Source organism: Amblyomma mixtum, chromosome 2 (assembly GCF_055824585.1).
Source record: "Amblyomma mixtum isolate Tamu chromosome 2, ASM5582458v1, whole genome shotgun sequence".
Classification (NCBI taxonomy): Eukaryota; Metazoa; Arthropoda; class Arachnida; order Ixodida; family Ixodidae; genus Amblyomma; species Amblyomma mixtum.
The window spans coordinates 204,699,910-204,720,300 of NC_143013.1; the positions used below are offsets into that span (position 1 = coordinate 204,699,910).

At 47.2% G+C, this 20,391-nt stretch overlaps 1 protein-coding gene across 1 annotated transcript in view; it reads left to right on the plus strand.

The window, feature by feature from the left end:
- Window positions 1–17,898: 17,898 nt before the first annotated feature.
- LOC149362306 (uncharacterized) overlaps window positions 17,899–20,391 on the plus strand; it is a 33,392-nt gene continuing 30,899 nt past the window's right edge. The window contains exons 1-2 of the mRNA XM_089568258.1: window positions 17,899–18,016; window positions 18,630–18,790. Of these exons, the coding sequence (XP_089424384.1) occupies window positions 17,899–18,016; window positions 18,630–18,790 (279 nt within the window). The remainder of the gene's footprint in view (window positions 18,017–18,629; window positions 18,791–20,391) is intronic.

Genomic DNA, 20,391 nt, shown 5'->3' on the forward strand with positions numbered 1-20,391 from the left:
CTTGTTATATATAGAGTTAAACTTTTCTGCAAAGGCTTGATAAGCGTCATTCGCGTTGGTTTTGTTATATACATCGTTCCAGTTTACACCGCACATCTCCGCACGAAAAGCGTCGAGGGATGCTGCTGTTATGACTTGCATAAAAGATGCATTCTGCTTTCTGAATTTGGGTTTCACAGTCTGACAGAATAAATAGATTCCCATGTGGTCACTCAAATCACAACAAGTTACCTAATAAACCCTTATAGTAATAAACCTACCCTAATAAACCCTTATAGTCAGGCCAGAGAAATAAATAAAACAAAGTAGGAAATTGGTCGAGTACGGGAATCGAACCCCGGTCTCCAGAGTGCGAGATGAGCATGCTAACCACTCCGCCATGCCAGCTCGATGGATTGGAATGAAAAAAGGCGAGTTTAGTGAATACGGTGTCTTCGTTCACTCCCATCTTCCTCCCTTCCCATTTCGGCGAGGTTAATGAACATGGGTATGTACGGCACCTCTGAGGAGCACAGCGAAACCATGCTCAGATTTCAACTCGAAAGACTTAAAAGAACAGCCGCAGGCCGCGCACTACTGCTAAAGCTGGGATACCCGGCAGAAGGCGAGGGCGAAGATAAGACAGACATTGACAGCCAAATTAGGAGCACTTTCTTGGTTAAACCAGTGCCCAGAAACATGGACCAAAAGAACCACGAAGGAAGACGGGCGGCGAGATCCTTGCAGTTGGACAGGTTCCTAAAGAAGAAACAGATGGTTCTGTATGTTGACGCGTCCAAGTACAGGACGAAGGAAAACGCTAGGGCGGTAGCAGTAGTGAACGCCAATGCGAAGATAATTACTGGTGCATCAGTGCGCACAAGGACAACACAAGCAGCGGAAGAGATCGCCATAGCTCTAGCCCTGACTGAAGCCCATCGGCAGGAACTGAGTTACTGGATAGCGACGGATTCTCAGGCTGCAGCGAGGGCATACAGAGATGAAAGGATCGGCAAAAAGCCGCGAGGATTCTCTTCGAACAAAACCAACACAGACATGGATCAAACAACACAAACATTCAACACACCATCATTTGGGTCCCTGACACTGGGGTTGAGGGAAATCTCATGGCAGACACCGTTGTCCGAGGGTTCACGAACCGGAGGGCGGGTTTGCCGGCCGAACCCATCAGCACGCCAGAATCTTACGGGGAGGCAATGAAGGCGTTGTTGGAAGCGCGCAAGAAGTACTCGGCTCCGGCGGATATCCTCAACAGAGAGCAGGGCACCATGCTCAGACGACTACAAACAGACACCTACCCAAGCAGAGCCATGTATCATAAAATGTGGCCGAACAGATACGCGAAAGAGTGCGTGTGGTGTGGGGGCTACGCCACAACGTACCACGCCACCTGGGGCTGTGAAAAAATCCCTTTACTACCAAAGGTAAATAGCCCTAGTCTAGAGCAGTGGGAGGCCCTCCTGGCTGACTCCGACCCGAGCACACGGCTTAAGCTGGTGACGAGGGCCAAGGCAGCGGCGGAGGCCAACGGGATCCTGGACTAGGGAAGACCGACCACTGAAGCTCCACATCTATCTATCCCCAACTCCCTACTCCATAACTCTTCCTTTTGTTACAATAAATGTTTTTACTACAACTACTACTAGGTGTCCACCCAGATATACAAGACAGATACATTTCCTTTCCTCAAAAACCATTTTACCGACGAACCGAACGGGCGATGGCGTTCTATGGACTCCCTGACAGCGTTGCAGGACGCTGCCGTGTTTCACTCTTAGAGGCGAAGCTTAACATCTTAACTACGCATCAGTGACACAAGCAGCAAAACCGCGCTTAAGGCTTTCGCCTCCCCGCACTTTAGGTCAACAAAGTGGCCCCCTGAATTTTTAGTCCCGATTTCCTTTATAATGCGTGGTAATAACCGAAACGTGAAGAGAGGAAGGATTTTTGTTGCTGTCAAAGTTAGAATTGTGACTGGTGCTTTGGCGTCTACTTAGTTAAAAAATGCATCTTGTAGTGTTCTTTTTGGAGAATACAGATCGTTTAAACCGCACCCAGAAAGTGGTGTCACAGATAAGCTGAAAGTAGCTTAACTGCGAAAAGAATATTGAGTTATAGACAATTTCCTTGATGTTGACCGGGATAATTATTTGTATCTATTAACTTGTCCAAAAACCCGCCCTAGTTTTAGGACTAAAGTTATTAATATGACTCTCCCGTAAGATTTTCCGATGAAACACAACATTAAGTGATTTGAAGCTGCAGGACAGGCTCCATACTGCACCTTACTACGACGTCACTGAGAACGTCGTGATGCCTTACGCTCCAGATGACCCATTCTCCGACGGCCTGTACTACTTACAGCAGGACCACAGCCAAATACACATGGCCAAATGAGTATCCTGCCTACTGGAACAACTGGGAGTTGTATTCCTAGAGGAGAATCCACAAGGCGCTGGCATTGCGAAAATCTGTGGGGTGCTGTGTTGAAGGCACTCCACTACGGCTCCCAGGATGCTCTGTGGGCAGCTGTATACCAGGAGTGTGGCTCCGACACGCTTCAGGCTCTGCGGCCCAGTTGTACGGCAGCATTCCTCGACGAGTGACACCTGTTGTGGCCTCTGGAGGCGAATTCACTGAGTATTGACGCTTCGCCACGCAGCTGCACATTTGTTACCAAATGCACCCCATCGACATCTCGGCAAGGCCTCCCTGAATGCGTCTTGGCAGCAAGGCGCTCGCTTTCCGCAAACCTATGCAGTTAGCGGGAATACAGCCATTTTTCCCGCCGTACAGAGAAAGAACGAACTTCGACGCACTGTTTGGTTTCATGTATAATGCCGAAGGCAGCAACGCTGCGCGATAGTAAAGGCGCGTTTATAGTCCGACGTGTTCAGCGCGCGGGCGAGCGTCGCTCGCAGTCTGTCGCGCTACGCCGGTTTCGCTGCGCCGGCCTGAGCGCCACCCCCTCTATACTTCGATGCGTCCAGACTAGAGATGTAAAATTTCAGGAAAATTTGAATGGCGTGAAAAAAACCGTTTTTTTCAGGGCTTTTTCATGAAAAATTGGAAATTTTGCAAACATGACAAAAACAGATTTATTTGCAATAGCACAATAATCAATAATAATGCTCCGAAGTTCAGTCGAATATGCAGTTATAGATGTCATATTGTGAAACGAACTTCTGGTTCTATTGCACCGAGAAGATAAATAATGATTTGCACTTCATGCGAATATGGAGGTATAAATATCATATTTGTAGAACGAACTTCTTGTTCTATTGCACCGAGAAAGGGAACATGAAAACTGATCTATAAGTCACTTCATATGGGACTCAGAATCACTGTCGCTGGATGCGGCACTACGCGCAGCAGCATGGATTGAAGCTGTGTCCACAGCTAGGTTCGACTGTACATACACAAGCTTTCGAACGCGTTTCCCTGAAAGCCTGTTGCGAATCCTTGTATGGACATTCCCGAAACGTGACCAGTTTGTTCGCAGCTGGCGGATGATGGTGGTACCTGCAGCAGTCGGCAAGCCAGACGAGTTAGCGACTGGTTGGGGTAAAGGCCTTGCCACCAGGTAGATGGGGTCACGTGCTTCGCTGATGACCCCTGTCCTGTACCAAATTCCTGCGGATGTTCTGTACTCTCCTATGTTGGAAATCAAGAAGCTAGGCTTGTATTTGGCTAAAACCGCTTACATGCACAGCAGCCTATGTTATTTATGCCGTGTGTGTAGCGCTGTAGAATTTGCAGCCGTTTTGTTCTACTTCAGCCGTGAGTTCAAGTATTAGTGTGTTTTTAAGTCAAGCCTGGATCTTATATGTGACCTGGCCTTCAACCCGCGTACTCGTAGCACGAACGTTTTAAAAAGCACTGCCTGGCACCGGCGATGACGACTGCCCTCCAATCGTTCAAAGATGCACGCTGTAATTGTTTTCAAAGCAAAAACAAAAACCTAAACTAAAAGCAAGCAATCGTAAAACCTTGAAATTGCATTGTGAAATTTTCAATGTTTTTTTTCCATTTTCCCTCGTCTGAAAAAAACGAAAAAAACCGGTTTTTTTTCAAAATTGCACTGTTTTTTTCAGGCCTTCACATCTCTAGTCCAGACGCCGCGCGCCGCTTCGGAGCATGCGCAGAACGACCGCCGACTCGCGCGCCGATCATCGACCGGCGGGTAGTTTGAATTCCGTTCGCGCCTTTTTCTGCGTCGCCTCATCCGTTTCGCTCCATTCACGCCATTGCGGCTACTATATGAAATATGGCTAGGGTGTTATCCGCGCGACAGAAACTTGCTCTCGTGTTGCTAGTGCACCGCTTGCGGCGAAAGCGCAGGCGCTCAATGTATGTGCGAAAGATTTTCGCACTCACGCTATAGTGCCTAGAATATACTGCCAGTATATTCTAGGCACTATACTCACGCCGCTCGCACTGGCATCCGCCATTTTTCTCCGCGCGATGCATTGTGGGTCGACGCGGTCGGCGGCGCCGGCGCGCAATTGGAGCAGGAGCCAAATCTGCGCCGGGCTCGTCGGGGTACGCTGGCAGCCGCCGGTTGCGTTGGCCGCTGCAGTGCGTCGAACTATAGACGGAGCTGTTTTCACCAACGCAACGTGCGCGCGAGCGCGCGCTCGCTTGCGTTACGTCGGACTATATTCGCGCCTTAAGCGTTGCAAACTTTTCTTCATTCGCGCAAACCGGTCGACTTTAATTTTTTCACAGCGCAAAGAGACGCTGATAACATGGGGATGGTGAAAGCGAAATCGAAGCGCTGCAAGCCAGGCCGCTAAGAGCGTTCGCTTCGCCCACGCCGGCCAGAGCCACTACTGAGAGCGATACGACGATGCACAGGGGGAGGTACGAATGCGGCGCTAAAAAAGAGAAGCAAAACTATCGCAGACAGAATGAGCGCGGCTAAATCCGACAAGTGGACGGCGCAAACTAGACCTTTGGCTATGCACAACACTGTGCGCATTTCGTTTCAGGCTGCAGTAAAAAAAAATAACCCTACATTAACAAATTGCAAGCGTGGTGCAATGACAACGCGTAGCGTTGCAATTCAAGAACACGCCGATATCGATGATGCCAGGCTGTTCCCACTCTTCAGTCTGAGGGGAGTTGAGCAGGCCATCATCAGCTGCGAAGAAACCTTTTTCCGCTTTCTGCAAATGAATGACTTGCTTAGGATAACACGGTAATAAAAAAAATGATGGCCGATTTGCGTAGTTAGGCGAAATGTGGATTTGGTGCGCTGGCAGTTCGGTTTTGCCTTCGGTTGAAGGTGTTCATATTCAGTGTTCCCGGATGGCATTTGTTGGGATAGCGATATTGGGTTAATGTTCATATATGCGGAATTCGTCATTCTCTGCATTCATATATGCGTGGGAGTGTGTTCATACCACTCCTGGCGCAGTGGTGCAGCGGTCAAGAGATGCGCCAGCGCCACTGCTCTTTTATGGAAGGTGCCACCACCGATGGGACTCAGGGTTTCTTGGGTTCTGTCGAGACCCAGGCTGCTGTTCCCTAGCAGCATGTAATGATAAAATGAACTGCCACGCATGTATATATATATATATATATATATATATATATATATATATATATATATATATATATATATATATATATATATATATATATATATATATATAGAAAACGCGACTGTTCTTTTAACGTTTATTTTGCCAACAGTTTCGGGAATGGTATTCCCTTCGTCAGGGCCCGGAAACTGTTGGCAAAATAAACCTTTTAAATGTTTAGTTTCTAACCGTTTAATTTTTACTGATGATTAACTAATAAACTTCTTAAGTAATAGCTGCAGGCCCTCAGTGTGATTTTAAAAGTTGTAGACCACCTTCCGAAACCTTTCAATAAGTTATTTCCTACACGATATATCTCATGTGCTCCCTTTTCCGCGTTCTAAAGAAAGCCCGCGAACTATGACAAAATGCCATGCTACGGGGCGCCTCCGCTAACTTATTGTGCTGCTCTCAAGCGTGCGATGTATGAACAACGTCGGCTGCAGCCAGTCTGTGGCCCGCGACAGGGCGTTATGCCTAAAGTAAGTATCCGGACTTGCGGCCATATGATGCGACTCTTATCGCGTGGCGGCACAAACTCCTACTGATGGCGGAGCCTTACCGAAGCGATAAAGCGTCCAAGGCTGAGATAAAGAAAAGAAGAAAACAGCATTTTGATTCTGCTTTAACGAAGGAAAGAGTGAAGCGCGTGAGAACGATAGAAGGTGATGACGGCTGCTACAATTTTGTCTTTGCATACAAATGACCCTGTAGTAGTTTTAGCATTGAACCATGATACAACTTTAAACCCTGAGGTTAGAGTAACAGCGGATAAATCATTCGGGGACAAAACTGAGTAATAGTAGAAAAAGCTTTGGCTATAATCAAGCAATATTCCGCATGTCTTCTTAATACTACTACTCTTATCGCATTGGCCCCGTTTGCTCTCCTTCCCACACTTACTGTCTACCAGAAGTTCTCTTTGATCTCGCATCCTACACGTGCGCATTGCTTCGTGGTCGCAGTATCTGGTGGCAGCGTCTCCCTCCACACTTGCGCACCGTGACCGGCCCTTCTGTTAGCGATAGAGTGCGCCCGCAGGCTGTTACAGCTTTACCGGATGTAGATCAGAGGTCGGCCACGCGATTTTCGATGCGTAACTTGAAACCTACCAACGCTGTGCATGTAGTGGCCTCAGATCGCTGCGGTCTTCTTGTGTTCAAATAGAGGTTAGTATGTCTGGCTTCGGCTGCCAACTGTGTTTTTCTTTCGGAAGTTGAGCTCCGAGGTTTGTCGTTGCTCTTTTTATATTCTTTACAAACCTCGTCAAGTTTTTACCTCGAACTGCAAAACACCACGTGCTTCTCAGGCGCTCATATCCCTGCGTGTTCCCCCCAGCAACGCGATTTGGCTGTGACCAACGTTGCGCAGCAGACATGGCTTACTCAAATAAAGAAAGAGCGAACGTGGTTCAGCCTCTAGGTGCGTCCAGTGGACATAAAAGGCGGGCACTCGAGCTTTTTCAACGCTGGCATGTGTGGTGTGGAATTTACAGTGGTACTATCATTGGCCCCGTGGTTTTTGATAACACGCTTACAGGCGAAAGATACGTTAACGATATCCTTGATGGGGCACGTTATGATTTTTCTTGCGAAGCTCCATTGGCTAGGATCACGGATATTTTGTATCAGCATTTTGGTGTTCTTGCGCACGGCAGCAGCAAAGCTTGCAATTGCAAATGGCGCGATGAAGCCTTCCCGCAGCGGTAGATTTGACGGCATGGGCCCATTGTCTGGCCGGCACCGTCGCCAGATTTCACTCCCCTCTGTTTCTTCCTCTGGGGCTACGTCAAAGAAGAACTATACCGGACGCCAACCACAAAATCAGAGAAGCTAAAAGAAAAATAAGACAAGATGCAACTCCTTTCCTGACACCATAATCAAGAACGCCACGTTAAATGTGCCTATGAGATGCCAAATGGGCATTGCAGCAGATGGGGACCTGTTCGAACACGCATTATAATCAAGGGATGCTTTTCGAATTGAAGGTCACTGAAAACTCATTCCCAGCCTATCGTCCCCCCCCCCCCTCTCTTAACCTCATTACACTTCGTCCGCAGGCCACCAGCTGTTGCCTATTTCAAACATAAAAATATAACTATGTTCTTCTTCTCTTTCATAGCGTTGTAAGCTTTATCGCTTCGGCAAGGCTGAGCCAGAAGCACGCATTTGCGCCGTGATGCAATAAGAGCCGCATGCCCATATATATCAGGCATAACGCCCTGTCGCGGGCCAGTCTCGCTGCAGTCGACCTTGTTCATCCATCGCATGCTTGAGAGCAGTAGTCGCGAGCAAAAAATATTAGCACAGATCACTGGCGATTAGAATTCGTATATCTCACCACGCGGCGCTGCGGTACGCAGACCTGCTTATCGGGCCGTTTCCATGTTTTCAAGCCTAGGGGGGGGACGGCAGGAAGTAAGCTTTATCAAGCGTGCACCCCCGGGCGTTGAAGTGCCATCCCTACGTGACTGCGCATGCGGCATTTATTTTGGCTCGGTTATGAAGCAAAGATGGCTTCTTTTTATTACTGTTTTTTTATATCAGCGATGGTTTGTCAAAAGGAACTCGCGGGAACAATAGCTGATAGCGCTGCTTTTAGCCAGTAATTTTGCTGATCCGTGGCAGTCCACTCAACCCCCCTAATACTGTAGAATGGGAACGGCCCGGCACTCTCGTTATCAGCCTCTTCGCCACCCGCAGCGCCACGCGTTGTCATTCCGGCGCTCTGGTGTTCCGTCTCGTGTGCTAATCTTTTTTACCCGCGACTGTACAATAACTGAGCGCCAGCGCCCCGTCATGTGGTATTGTTTTTTTTTTCATATTTCGCTGGCTTCCTTTGGAAAGCGTAAAAAAGGACCACGTGAGATATACCGTGTAGGAAACATTTATTGAGAAGTTTCTGAAGGTCCTCTGCAACTTTGTCAATCATACTTGGGGTCTGCAACCACAGTTGAAATAGTTGGTTAATTAAGCATTAGTAATCAGTTAAGGGGGAAATAAAAATTGCCTGAGTAGCTCAAGGCAACTGTCAACATTATGCATTCACTCTTAAAACCTCGGCTCAAGTTATTTGGGACAACCTGTATATGACTGGGCAGGCTGTCCGCCACTCTGTGTGCAGGCGAGCAGCTTGTTACAAAACAGGCTTCACATAAACATACCCTGGCTAAATGGGGAGAGTGGCCACTAAAGTCCTAGCGCACTAAAACGAACGTGCCACTGTTAAAGATGCAGCGCTAAAAAGAAAGGCCTGAGTATGCGCCGTATCATTCCGACGCACGGAAAACGGTGCGCTTGATAAAAGGTGGTTCCTGCCGCACCGAGTGATTCCGCCCTTCGGATCGTCTATCGGCTTGCTACACTCTACATGCAAATTATTCGGTATGAGAGTAAAAAAGGAATATGCTGTTCTCTGCACTCCCTGTTAGGGTCATGGTATGCTTCCCAAGTCCAGGGGCACATTTTTGGTCACTAAGTACACGGAATGGTTACTCTTGGAAAGGGAGGCATATTACCACTGCAAAGCATAGTAACTTGATGCAGTTAAAAATCGGCGAAGGCTCTCAAAAACGAGGCTAAAGGCGTTGGGGTGGAAAAATGGAGGAGATTGAAACCTCGGCTGAAATCTTCGTAAAAACGCGACTTCGGTCCAGACTGCGGCCGTCGCATTTCGATGGAAGCGAAATGCAAGAGGCCCATGCACCATACCATGTCATTGCAAGTAAAAGTACCCCATGTTGTCGAAATTATCCGCTGCCCTCTACAGCGGCGTCCATTATAGCCTGACTCGCTTTGGGATTTGAAACCGCTTAAAACCAAACGAAATCTTTTGCAAGTGCTTGAACTTCGCGTGTTTGAAGAGGAAATGTGTTCATGATATTTTTGTGGCGCAAAGGCATGTGGGGTCAAACAGCGTCATGGCACAAGGTTTTTTCATCTACTCAAGGTGGGGTCGAACTGGCATTTCCAAAGCATTTCGCCCAAAATAAGCCGAGCATCAGGCAGGAAGAAGCTTCTACCCATTGTATCACCGGAGGGTGTCTGGCGGCGCAGCATATAGCACCAAGCACCTCCTTTATGCGAGGCGGATGCTCAATCCGCTAGATCACCGCTGTGGTCTGAAGAGGAAATATGTTTCCGTTGCCAACGGTAAGTATTGCGTGTACCCTGCCGCTGAAATAGAGTGCGCTACAGGACAGCTTACTTCCACTTTAGTCTCTTAAATACTGATTGGTGTTTAGCAGTTAAGCTTTTTTACTCCTCACAGTAGATTTTCTTCTGTACGCCTTCATATTCCTCGTGAGCGCAAGGAATTTCTGCGGACCGGAGGAGACGGAAAGTGTGGTGTACCCTGAAGGTTCGTGAGTTTAAAAGACACGACTTAGTGAAGCCGCATTTAAAAGCCTTAAAAGACATTAGATTTCTGGGGCAGTGGTGCACCACTGAAGTGTATACGTGAAACCATATTATTTATTTTATTTATTTCAAAATACTGCAAGCCAATAGATTGGCCCATGCAGGAGGGGCTATACAAGGCATTGAAAATGACAAATACTAAGAAAATACATGGGGTTACAAACAATGAGCAGAATAACAAAATACAACGCTCATTCACTCGAGAAAATGCTTCTCAAGAGCTTTACTAAAATTTGAGGACTGGAAAATGGCATCTGGAAGAAAGTTCCAGTCGGAAACAGTCCGTGGAAAAAAAACTGTGCTTGAATGAGTCATTCTTTGCAAAAATCGGTTCCAGCAAATGAATTTGTGAATGGTGTGTTCGGCGCGACAATTGTTGGAGAATTACAGGACGGGGTATGTTTAGTTTATGTGTTAAAAGGTTATGCATAAACAACAGACGGGAAATTTTTCTGCGTACTTCAAGTAATGGAATATGGTTGGTTTTCATTAGTGTTGTAGGTGAGTCTAACCTCCTGTATTTCTTATAAATAAACCTAACCGCTTTCCTTTGCACCATCTCTATCTTGTATATGTCTTTCTTTATGAATGGATCCCATAATACAGAAGCGTACTCTAATTTGGACCGAATGAATGTTGTGTATGCAAGGAGTTTAACTTTACTTGGGGCATCTTTAAGCTTCCGCATTAAGTAGCAAAGCTACTTAAGGCGGAGCTACTCCATGGAGGCGGAGCTACTCCATGGAGTCATAATATGGTTTCACGTATACGTTCCAGACAAATTGAGCGGACTGTGTATTTTATTGACAAAACGGCAATTTTAGGCTGATCACTCAACAATAACTGGAACACGGAAAATTTATTTTCTTTTTTATGTTTCTATGTGGAATTTGAAGCAGTTACGCTTAAGAGACAAGCTGATGTGGAACACCGGGGTTTCCCGTCGATCCTGTGCTGTCGTTTTCTAGCGGCAGCACCTCTTCCATTGTCCAGTCACTTTGTCTACCAACCACGGCTCTCATCGGGGTCATGTGCCATCTCCGCGCACCTCCGAGGAAGCCACCGCCCGTGCCTATTGCTGCAGCCTTGAGGTGGGCGTCTCATTGCAGTCGCAGCGACTGCCCACCGTCTAAGTGTAACCATTGCCGCGAACTGGCGCTCCCGTGCACCTCTGATTTGTCCGTGACCCGGGCAATGCGGCTGTAGCATGGTGCGATCCGGGTGGCGGTTACTGCGTAGGCGTAACTCTGGAGACATCCGGAGAAGCCGCCTGCCGTGATAGACATAAGTGTTGTGCACGAAAATTACTGTTGCTAGCTTGTGGTAGGATGAATGAAGCGCTGCAAGCACATTTACACTTTGCTCTTGTTCGCTGAGATTTGAACGTAGGAGCACGCGTCGGCGGCTACCACTAGCGTATTCACCTCTCGTGCTCGGGAGCCAACCACGAAGCTATGGAAGAAGTCACCTCGCACTAGTATTTACTTCGCTGTCCTGAAGCTGTCAGGCGGATCAAGTTCCATTTACGCAGTCGTGAAAGACCGTTGCTTCATTATTACAACTGAGTAGTTTGGACACTGGAAAGACATGTGTTTTGCTATGATTTGTGGCCTTTAAATTCGTTGCTGTGCAGAACGTGCTGGTATCTGTAGAACGTATTCTGCCCATTAGGAAGCGCAGCAACATGCTGTACAAAACAGTTCAGTGCGTTATTTGTGGCAGTCAAGAGATGTTTGCAGGTAACAGTACCATTTAACCATAGAGTTGCATGAAATATGCACGACTGCGAAAATGGTGGCTGTCACTACTCGAAAGCCCGACGGAGCAACAAAGACGGAAGAGACAACACAAACAGCGCTGGTCTTTCTAATCCTTCATTACTAACAGCGCTGCTTGCGTGTGTGTTCACCCTTCTGTTCGTTTGTTTGTGCTGTTATTCAAAGTGAAACTATGCTTCTTGTTTAGATCGCAGTTTTACAGCTTGAAAGTAGTTAGCGCGCGCAAATTTATGTGTAACCTTACGGACATCTAAAATCATAGAAGCAGAGGGGACCTGCATGCTCTCGCATGGGTCTCCAGATACGCGGAAGAAAAAAATTCGCATGATGTGAGACTTCAGAGCGCAATGTCAAAATAACGCAAATGTTCGCAATCAGCAAACACACACCGCTTCTTAAAAATGCGAAAACGCTAACTCCCTAAAAGTGTACTAATCTGTAAACCAGGTCAAGAATCTCTAAGCGGTTATCAGCGTGCGCACGCCATGCCTTGAAGTCTTACCAACCGGGTACCGAATACGACTCTGTTGCCCGGACGTGGTCTCGCATCAGTAGAGTGAGATTGTTACCTTCCACAAGCTAAATCGGTGAATCTAACCCACCCCCTCCCCCCGACACGCACTGACACACACACTCACGCACGCACACACACACGCACACAAGGACGCAAGAAGAAGCCAAACCTTGGAGGCAGCTGCCGACGAACACACATCCACACATCAACCTGTTACAATGCATACACACCACATTATAACAAACACATGCCCGCTACGCGGGCAACACAGCTCACTATATCACAATGCATGGGCTTGCCAAAACATGCATGCCGCGCCGAAAATTCAAAACCAATAACCTGAGCAGTGGGAGGCCGCGCAGTACACCTCAAGCCTGGAGGGCCGCAGACAGACGGTTTAGCGGGCACAGCAAACAGCTAAGGCAGTAGGAGGCCTGGTCTAAGGACCCCTTCCATTTAGAGGGGCGCAACGCTATATACTGAATAAAGTTAACACCATCAGCACTACGGGGCTGGACGTCCCAAAGCTATCAGGTAATCAGGGACGGCGTAGTACACGCCTGCGGAAAATTCCGATCACCTGGAGTACTTTAACCGCACTGAAATCGCACATTACGCAGGCCAGTAGCATTTCGCCTCCACGGAAATGCGACCGCCGCGGCCTTTATTGAACCCGCCTCTTTATTGTCAGTAGCCGGGCACCATCACCACTGAGCCACCGCGAATGCTGAAATCGGTAATACGTATTAAGCACTCGCTTTGTCACACTGGATAGAGTCATTTCAAGCAGCTAAATTTTGTACACTAGATTCGTATGGCCTGTTCCGGTGCTACATGGTGCAGAATATTAGCGTCTAAAGGATTCATATTGCATTATCTGATAAAAAATGTACATAATGCAAGCACATAAAGTACAAATAGCTTGGAATTCTAGTGAGACATTAAATCAATTAAGGGCCTTCGAACCATGACATAAAATCGGGAATTGTATTTTCGAGCAAAATTTTCGTAACACGTATCCATGTCAAGATGAGAGTGAAGTCAACTGAGAAACGGAAGAATGTAAACATTGTGGCAGACATGGTCGCGCAAATGGACATTATGTAAGTGAAGAGATGGGCTTGAGAACCAGACCAGTAGCCGCCATCCAGATGTCAAATATCAAACGAGTGTGACTAGATTGCTCCAGCTGTTAAACCAAAAGGAACTAATATAAAGACAAGCCACACTTTGGTACTAGTGGGATTGAGAGTGATGCCTTTTTGTGGCAGCGAGCAGTACTTATCGGCTTTCGGAGTATTTAACAGCTCTGATATGGAAAAAAAGAAAGAACTTCGGTTGCCGATCACTTTGGTCTGAAATTAGGTACTAACCGTATGTACCAGGAGGAGGTTTACCATTGCAATGTTGGCATCATTCATAATGTGACTGTCATGAAACATTTCATTATTATAGCACTTTTAGACGAAACTACATAAAATCATTATTTTTTTCTCGTGCTTTGATTCCATTGGTGTTGCATGTGAAAGTGCTTAGTATGCTGTTACCCACCATTTTTTTTTAAACCTGCACCGCCCGAGTGCAGGTGTTTTTTGCGCGCAGAACTAATTGTTGCGCCTGTTTACAACATTGTGAAAGCATCTGGTTCCTTATCGTTCTGACCTGAATCTTGTTCTCTGGCCTATAATTCTCTTGCTGCTTCAGTCTACTACCAACCCAGGATGGAGGCTACTTGTAGCTCCGTTCAGACAGGGGACAAGAACTGGCGCAGCGAATAATGTACCCACAAAGCCATATCAACACGCGTCTCCTAACTTATGATCTCATTTCCTGAATGAACATTCAGGTAGTTATTGAATTCATTTGTTTTATTTTGTGACATACACGACCACGATTTCAAGCATGCCAATGCTATATATTTTTCAAAAAATACTGACAAAAACGTGCCGCATTTTGTCCTTCTAATGACTAACACACATCTCTCCCAGAAGAGAGCCAGTGTAACAAGCACTGTAATATACTTAGCATACAGCGACGCAAACCGAAATACTGTTTACAGTGCAGTGTTCGCGTTTTTCTCGTGATTCAGTCATATGTCGTGTTTCATGCACTGAATTCTTCGAGTACACTGCGGACCAACAAGCCTGATTTGTTTTCGTAGTAGATCTCATATGTTTAACCCTAAAGAATGAGTTACCGCTAGAGCTAGGCGGGAATGCATTAACAGACTTCACTGGTATGTTATTTAAGAGAAGAACGCGAAATTATGGCACGACGTCTTTATAGCACTCAATATTTTTTTGTTTTTCTTCCGCTAAAATGTCATATGCTTATTGTGTTTCTGCTGAATTTTGTTCACTTGACTCCCATGGCGGAACATTTTTCTTGGCCAGTGTGATTCATACCCTCGTTTTGATCATTACATAAGTGGTTACAGGCAGATAACCATTAAAAATTCAGTATCACTCACGAAAGCGCTTGCTGTAAAGCACAAGCATAAACAAAATTTCTTCATTTATAAATAGCAGGTGTTGAGGAAAGAAAGCTCGCAGTGGTAACCAACCTCCACTAGCTGTCATGTAATGTAACAAAAAATAGACCAACAGTCAGCAGTAACCATTTTCTTTCTAGTTACACAAGCCAGGTTGCTGCAGAAAAATACAGAAATGTATCTTAATTCTATTCATTCGGGGCATCCAGCAAGTATCGGTAATTTCTTGTCAATCCAGCCAGTTCTTAATGACGACGAATGGCTGTCCTTTCCGTAACGAGTTATGTACATATTTAGGTTGCGTTGTTACTCTAAAGTAAGGCAGGGGTCGAAATATATTTTTGTATGAGAACGGTCTACTTGAAAAATAGGCGGCCCCATGCACAGAATACCGAAAGGTCCTGCCTTGGTGAGGCTTAGTAATGCCAGTATTCAGTTATTACGCACGAAAAACTGCGTTTTAAGATGCAATCTTTAGCATAACTACACAAGCATAATGCGTTTTTGTTTTAATTAAAATACAAAGGAAAGTCAGCAGCTGCTGGCGTCCATTACTCTAATATTCTGCGGAACGCGTGAAAGGTAGATGGGAAGTGCTCAGCGTAGCGAAGCTGAGCTGCGGTACCTAAACTAAAGACACAAGCATCTGACCGCACCTCTTTCTTGGGTACGTCAACATAATGTAACTACTACTCAATAGTAAGATATTTGTGGCATGCACGTCAGGGATACTGAAAGTTTCAGATGCTACTGAATTTCTAAATTTACATTCGGCGTATTTTATGTGGGAGGGGCCGGGGGGGGGGGGGGGGAGTTCCGTTTTAACCGTAAAGTCCCAATACATGCATAACCTACCTGCGACTCGGGAAGGCAGAAATAACTGCCCAATTTATTTTTTGCGACTATCAGACACATATTTCCACAGAAAAAGAGAACCTCAACCAATTTTTTTCATTAACTACTGGTCGGTGTTTCCGCAGTTTTCATTTGAACCCAACTTACTACCCGACCAGACGAGATTTCGACAAGCATTAGATTTTTGAAAGGCACATCGGCTTTCATTTGTACTCACGCAACTACTGAGAGTCCGCGCTTTTGATGCAAACTGCATTTATTTTAAAATCAACCAGCAACACCTGTTTCCTAGACTAACCAGCGGAGAAGGTGCATTTTCACAAATATGAACGAGAGGACGTAAATATTGAATGATTCTTGTTGTGTTAGGCACTTAATAACATCTTACAGCAAGAGGTAGGATGGCGCATGTGTAATGAAGCAGCCAAGCAACTCTTGCACAATGCACTTAGTGTCTAAGTTTGACATAGACTGGAACTGGTTTTGGGCGCCAACTACATTAACCCGCCTACACTTAAAGTTGCGAGGAAATTTTTGTCAAGGCCATCATGCACTGGCTTTCTTGTAAAAAAAATGCGCTGTTTTGCTGGGGCATTTTTCACCGCGAGTGCGGATATATATGAGCCTAAACTATATTGCATGCAGTATATAAGGAATGCATATATTGGTCTTCTTATTAAGGTACGTGATGTTTTTTAACGCGTAAAAAATTGGCAGTGCTTTACGTGTGTCTCCCAGTTCATTCACGGAATAACTATCGTCCAGCGGGTCAAAGGAATGTTCAGTTGCAGCAGAACTATCGTCAAGCGGATAGAAGGAGTGCTAATTCGCAGCGAAGTATGGTCAGGCGGTTAGGAGGACTGAGACAGGCCAATGTCACGAGAAAAGCGCGCATGAATTCTGCTTCTTTTGGCGGTCTGGGGCAAAGGAGGGCAAGTATCAAAAGAACACCAGCAGCTTTATCGAGTTCAGTGTCGGAACCTTGCTTGTCTCTCAAAGCACTCGGAATTCTATTTGCTAGATAGCACGTCATTCTACGCTGCACAGATAACGAATTGCCGTGAAAATGCGCGCCTTTTTTTACTTAGAGCAACGTAGGCCTTCCTAACGCGTTTTCTGTTCTGTGAGACCCTGTTTAAAGCGTTCCAGATTTTCCTCGCCATCCTAGGAAGGTCCACCTTCGCAAAGCTTCCTCTTCCGCTAATACGAAGTAGGGGGTCCGCAGATTACGTGTTTCACGTAACACCACTGGGACGTCGCATTTTATTCGATTTACGGCGGGCCAGTAGCGTCCGGTTGCATCGAAGGTGCCGGAGCAACCCATAGAGTCTACCGATAGCGTCCGACCACGTGACAAGGAAAGCCTCGTCTCAGTCTACGTGAGGAGTGTAGCGTCTGAACGGATCAGAAGCAGATCAGGTAACAGCCAGCAGGCATGCGGGTAGCGCGGTCGCCAAGCGATATAAGCTCTAAAATACGTCCGTGGGAACAAGAAACAGAAAGTAAATGAAACAAAATTCTTGAATTCTCGTGGCCCTTGAGCGGCGCAGGTCCACAAAGCCAAGGGCTGCAGGGACTACTTTTTGCTCCGTCCGACGAAATCTGCCGCAATTTGGTCAATGCAGGCTCCCCCTTGCGTTATTTTTTTCTTGTCACACGAGCACTGTTGAACAGAGCGCGCAAGTGCAATATCTAGCCAAGTCTTCTGTCCGAAACTTTTAGACATGCGAGTTGTCTTCTCTGCACATACCGTTCCTGGGCAAGGGGGAAAAAATTAAGCATCATTTAGTGTTACTTGACCTGCTCCTGCACTCAATGCTGGCAGTGAATAGAGGTGTAACTCATGGTAATAACGTAAGTCTGTGTAGACAGTCATCAGAAATACACCTGCAGTTTATGAATCAATGTGCCCACTTATTTGCAGTCTGGACGAGGAAAACAACAAATAAAGCACAGAACCAAGATATCAACTGGCCAAAAATGTTGATAGTCGTTGGCGTGTCTCCTTTTTTTTGTATAAACATGGTGTGGTATGCTATGCTTCCTTCACCATCCCAAAGGGGAACATGTGTTGTGAGAGACTCTGTAGCGTGACGGTTAAAGACCAAGTTAGACCACCTGGAGACGTTTGATAAACATTGGCTCCGCACAGCACAAAGGCGTTTTCACATTTCACCTCAATAAAAAGACGGCTGATAGATGCGTGCGTGAAGACCTCAAGGGCTGAAAATTGTTATTATGCACTTCGTGCACTGAAATGCAAAGCCGGATACTGTTACTCTACAACGGCAAGGCCCATAGGCTCGGCAGTCAGCTCCGGGGAGTCGTGTTTGCAGGAAGCTTGGCTGCCACCCAGTCTGTGTGCGAACGCGCAGGTAAATGATATAGAAGAAAAAAGGCGGGAAGGTAAACGTTTGTAGGTAAACTCCAAACCGAGAGGACGTGCGTGTATAACCCTGCACAACGAGGCGCCGGGCAGAGGCCCAAAGAGATGCACAAACCGGCGCGGCCACTTTATTCGCGGCGCATCGTGCTCCGCCGCCTCGATCGCTCCTCTCTCCACAGCCGTAACCCGGATCGAAAGCGAAATAAGGGGAAGGGAGGAAAGAACGGCGGTGGAGAACGATGGCGCGCGATCGGAAGGCAACGAAAACCGCAGAGCGGCTGGCGTACGGCAAGCCTCAGGAAGAGGCGGGGAGGGGAGGCTTAGGCGAGATGGTAGTCAGGATATACGCAAAGCTTCCCATGTGCCGCCTCTTCCCCTTTAAAGTGCCTCTCCAGCCAAGCTCTTCTCTGCTCTCGCGCAAGCTGCAAGGCGCCAGAGGAACATCAACGAGGCGCGAGCGGAGAAAGGGCACTGTAAGAGCGCGCACCACAAGCATCGTGAAAAGCCGGTGGAACCAAGGCGGATGGAGGCGGCGTAGGCTTTCGTAAATTACGAGAGCGTGCGCGCTCGCATTCTGTCACATCGCCACCCTCTCTCACCAGCCACCACAGCGGTGCAGGGCGCCGGCAACAAACTGCCCGGGCCAGCATGCGAGGGCAGGCATGCCACGCTGCGGTGGGTGCTGCACGGAGAGGACCATGCAGGAGGGCGGCCGGACAAGCACCGCTCATCGCCGCCGGCGGCCGACCTTGAAGGGCCTTGGGTGCCTCCTGATCAGCGACGTCATTTTCAGGCTCGTGCCTTTCGCTCTCGCCCTGTACTCGTGGCGATAGAACGCGTCGTCGCGGCACGCACGTCTTCGCCGTTGTCATCATCATCACCGACGGTGCTCCTCCCCACTTCTTCCCTCCTCCTCCTCCTGGCGCAAGAAGAGCCCTCGCAACCGCACGCATCGCTGCTCTCTTCCATCTCGCCCACTCCTCCCCCATCGCATCTTGCCCTGATTTTTCCCCTCGGATGCCCCTGTGTCAACCTGTTCTGGAACACTTTCCTCCACCCCCCTTGCGAACACCCCGTAGTGAGCCGCTTCTGCTTACTTTCGATACGGACACGACGAATCACCGGTCGGCCGGCGGCGTCAGCTCCTGTAGGGTACCTGGACGCCGGTGCTCGTCCGTGAAAAGAAACCACCGTACTCGGTGGACTTGCATACTCCTGTCAAGGCGTCAACTGCTCGTGATCCCTCTTCGGAGGGTTTGCCTCTGCCACTCATGAAGACGGTGAGTGTGTGTTCGTCCACCTCGAAGCCGCTGACAGCAGGTCTCGGCTGCCTGTTTGTACATGCCACTCCTGGTTCGGCTGTCGCTACACCCTTGTAGACGCGCCCGTCGTGCTCATGGAACTTGTCATCGGATGTATTTGTGCAGCATGATCCCAACCCGGACGCAGGTCTTCCTTAGTTATATTAAATCTTCAGCTCGAAGGGGCTGGTGGGTGAAGCGGAGCACCCACTCTTTGGATTTTAGAGCGTTGAAAGACGCGTGATGTTTCTTGTGGGACTTTAACGGAGCGTTCAGCAGGACCAGGCTGACGACAATTTCAAAAAAATGTTTGCTCTTAGTTTATGTGAAATTAAGTTCGTAATGATAATGCGAAAGATAATTTATTCAATTTGTAGACCCGTCAGAGGGTCCAAGTTTTTTAAGCGGCCTGCGCCTCCTTCCTTAGTGCATTCATGGATTTGTAGATGATGCCTGCATAAGTCGGAAAAGTAGTTGCCGAGCTCAACAAAATCAATACATTGTTTTGCACATTTATGAAAGATAGCCATATGGCGGGAAAACTACGAAATAAATATTTAAAAAGAACAAAAGCAAATTTGAGAACCTCCTTTTAAGAAGTATTGAACTGCGGAACGGAACGCTAGATGGTATCACATCTTAGAAGTAAACCAGTACTAAACATATGTCCGCACATAGGACGCGCCATTACCAAGTCCTTTAATTACATCTTCTTATCAAACTGGTCAACGTGGAACTTTGGCACTGCTTTAACTCTAAATATTTTCGTCAATTTCCCCGTCACAACTGCAGGTTCCGGTGTAACATTAACCTGCTTCAGTATGGACGGACCTTCCGCAGAGTTGCTTCGAGCTGATTAGACAATAATTCCATTGAATTAACAACGTACTCCAATCAATCAGTACTAATGTTTTTAGCGTGTAGCAAAGCTATTGTGGGAGCACAACTTACAAAAAACAACTTTAACTTCTGAGTCCTGAATGCTTGCGAGAAACGGAGAACTTGCTAAAACAGAGCGGAAACCACCACCGATAATAACTTGCCATAGTCCAAGGGGATATAC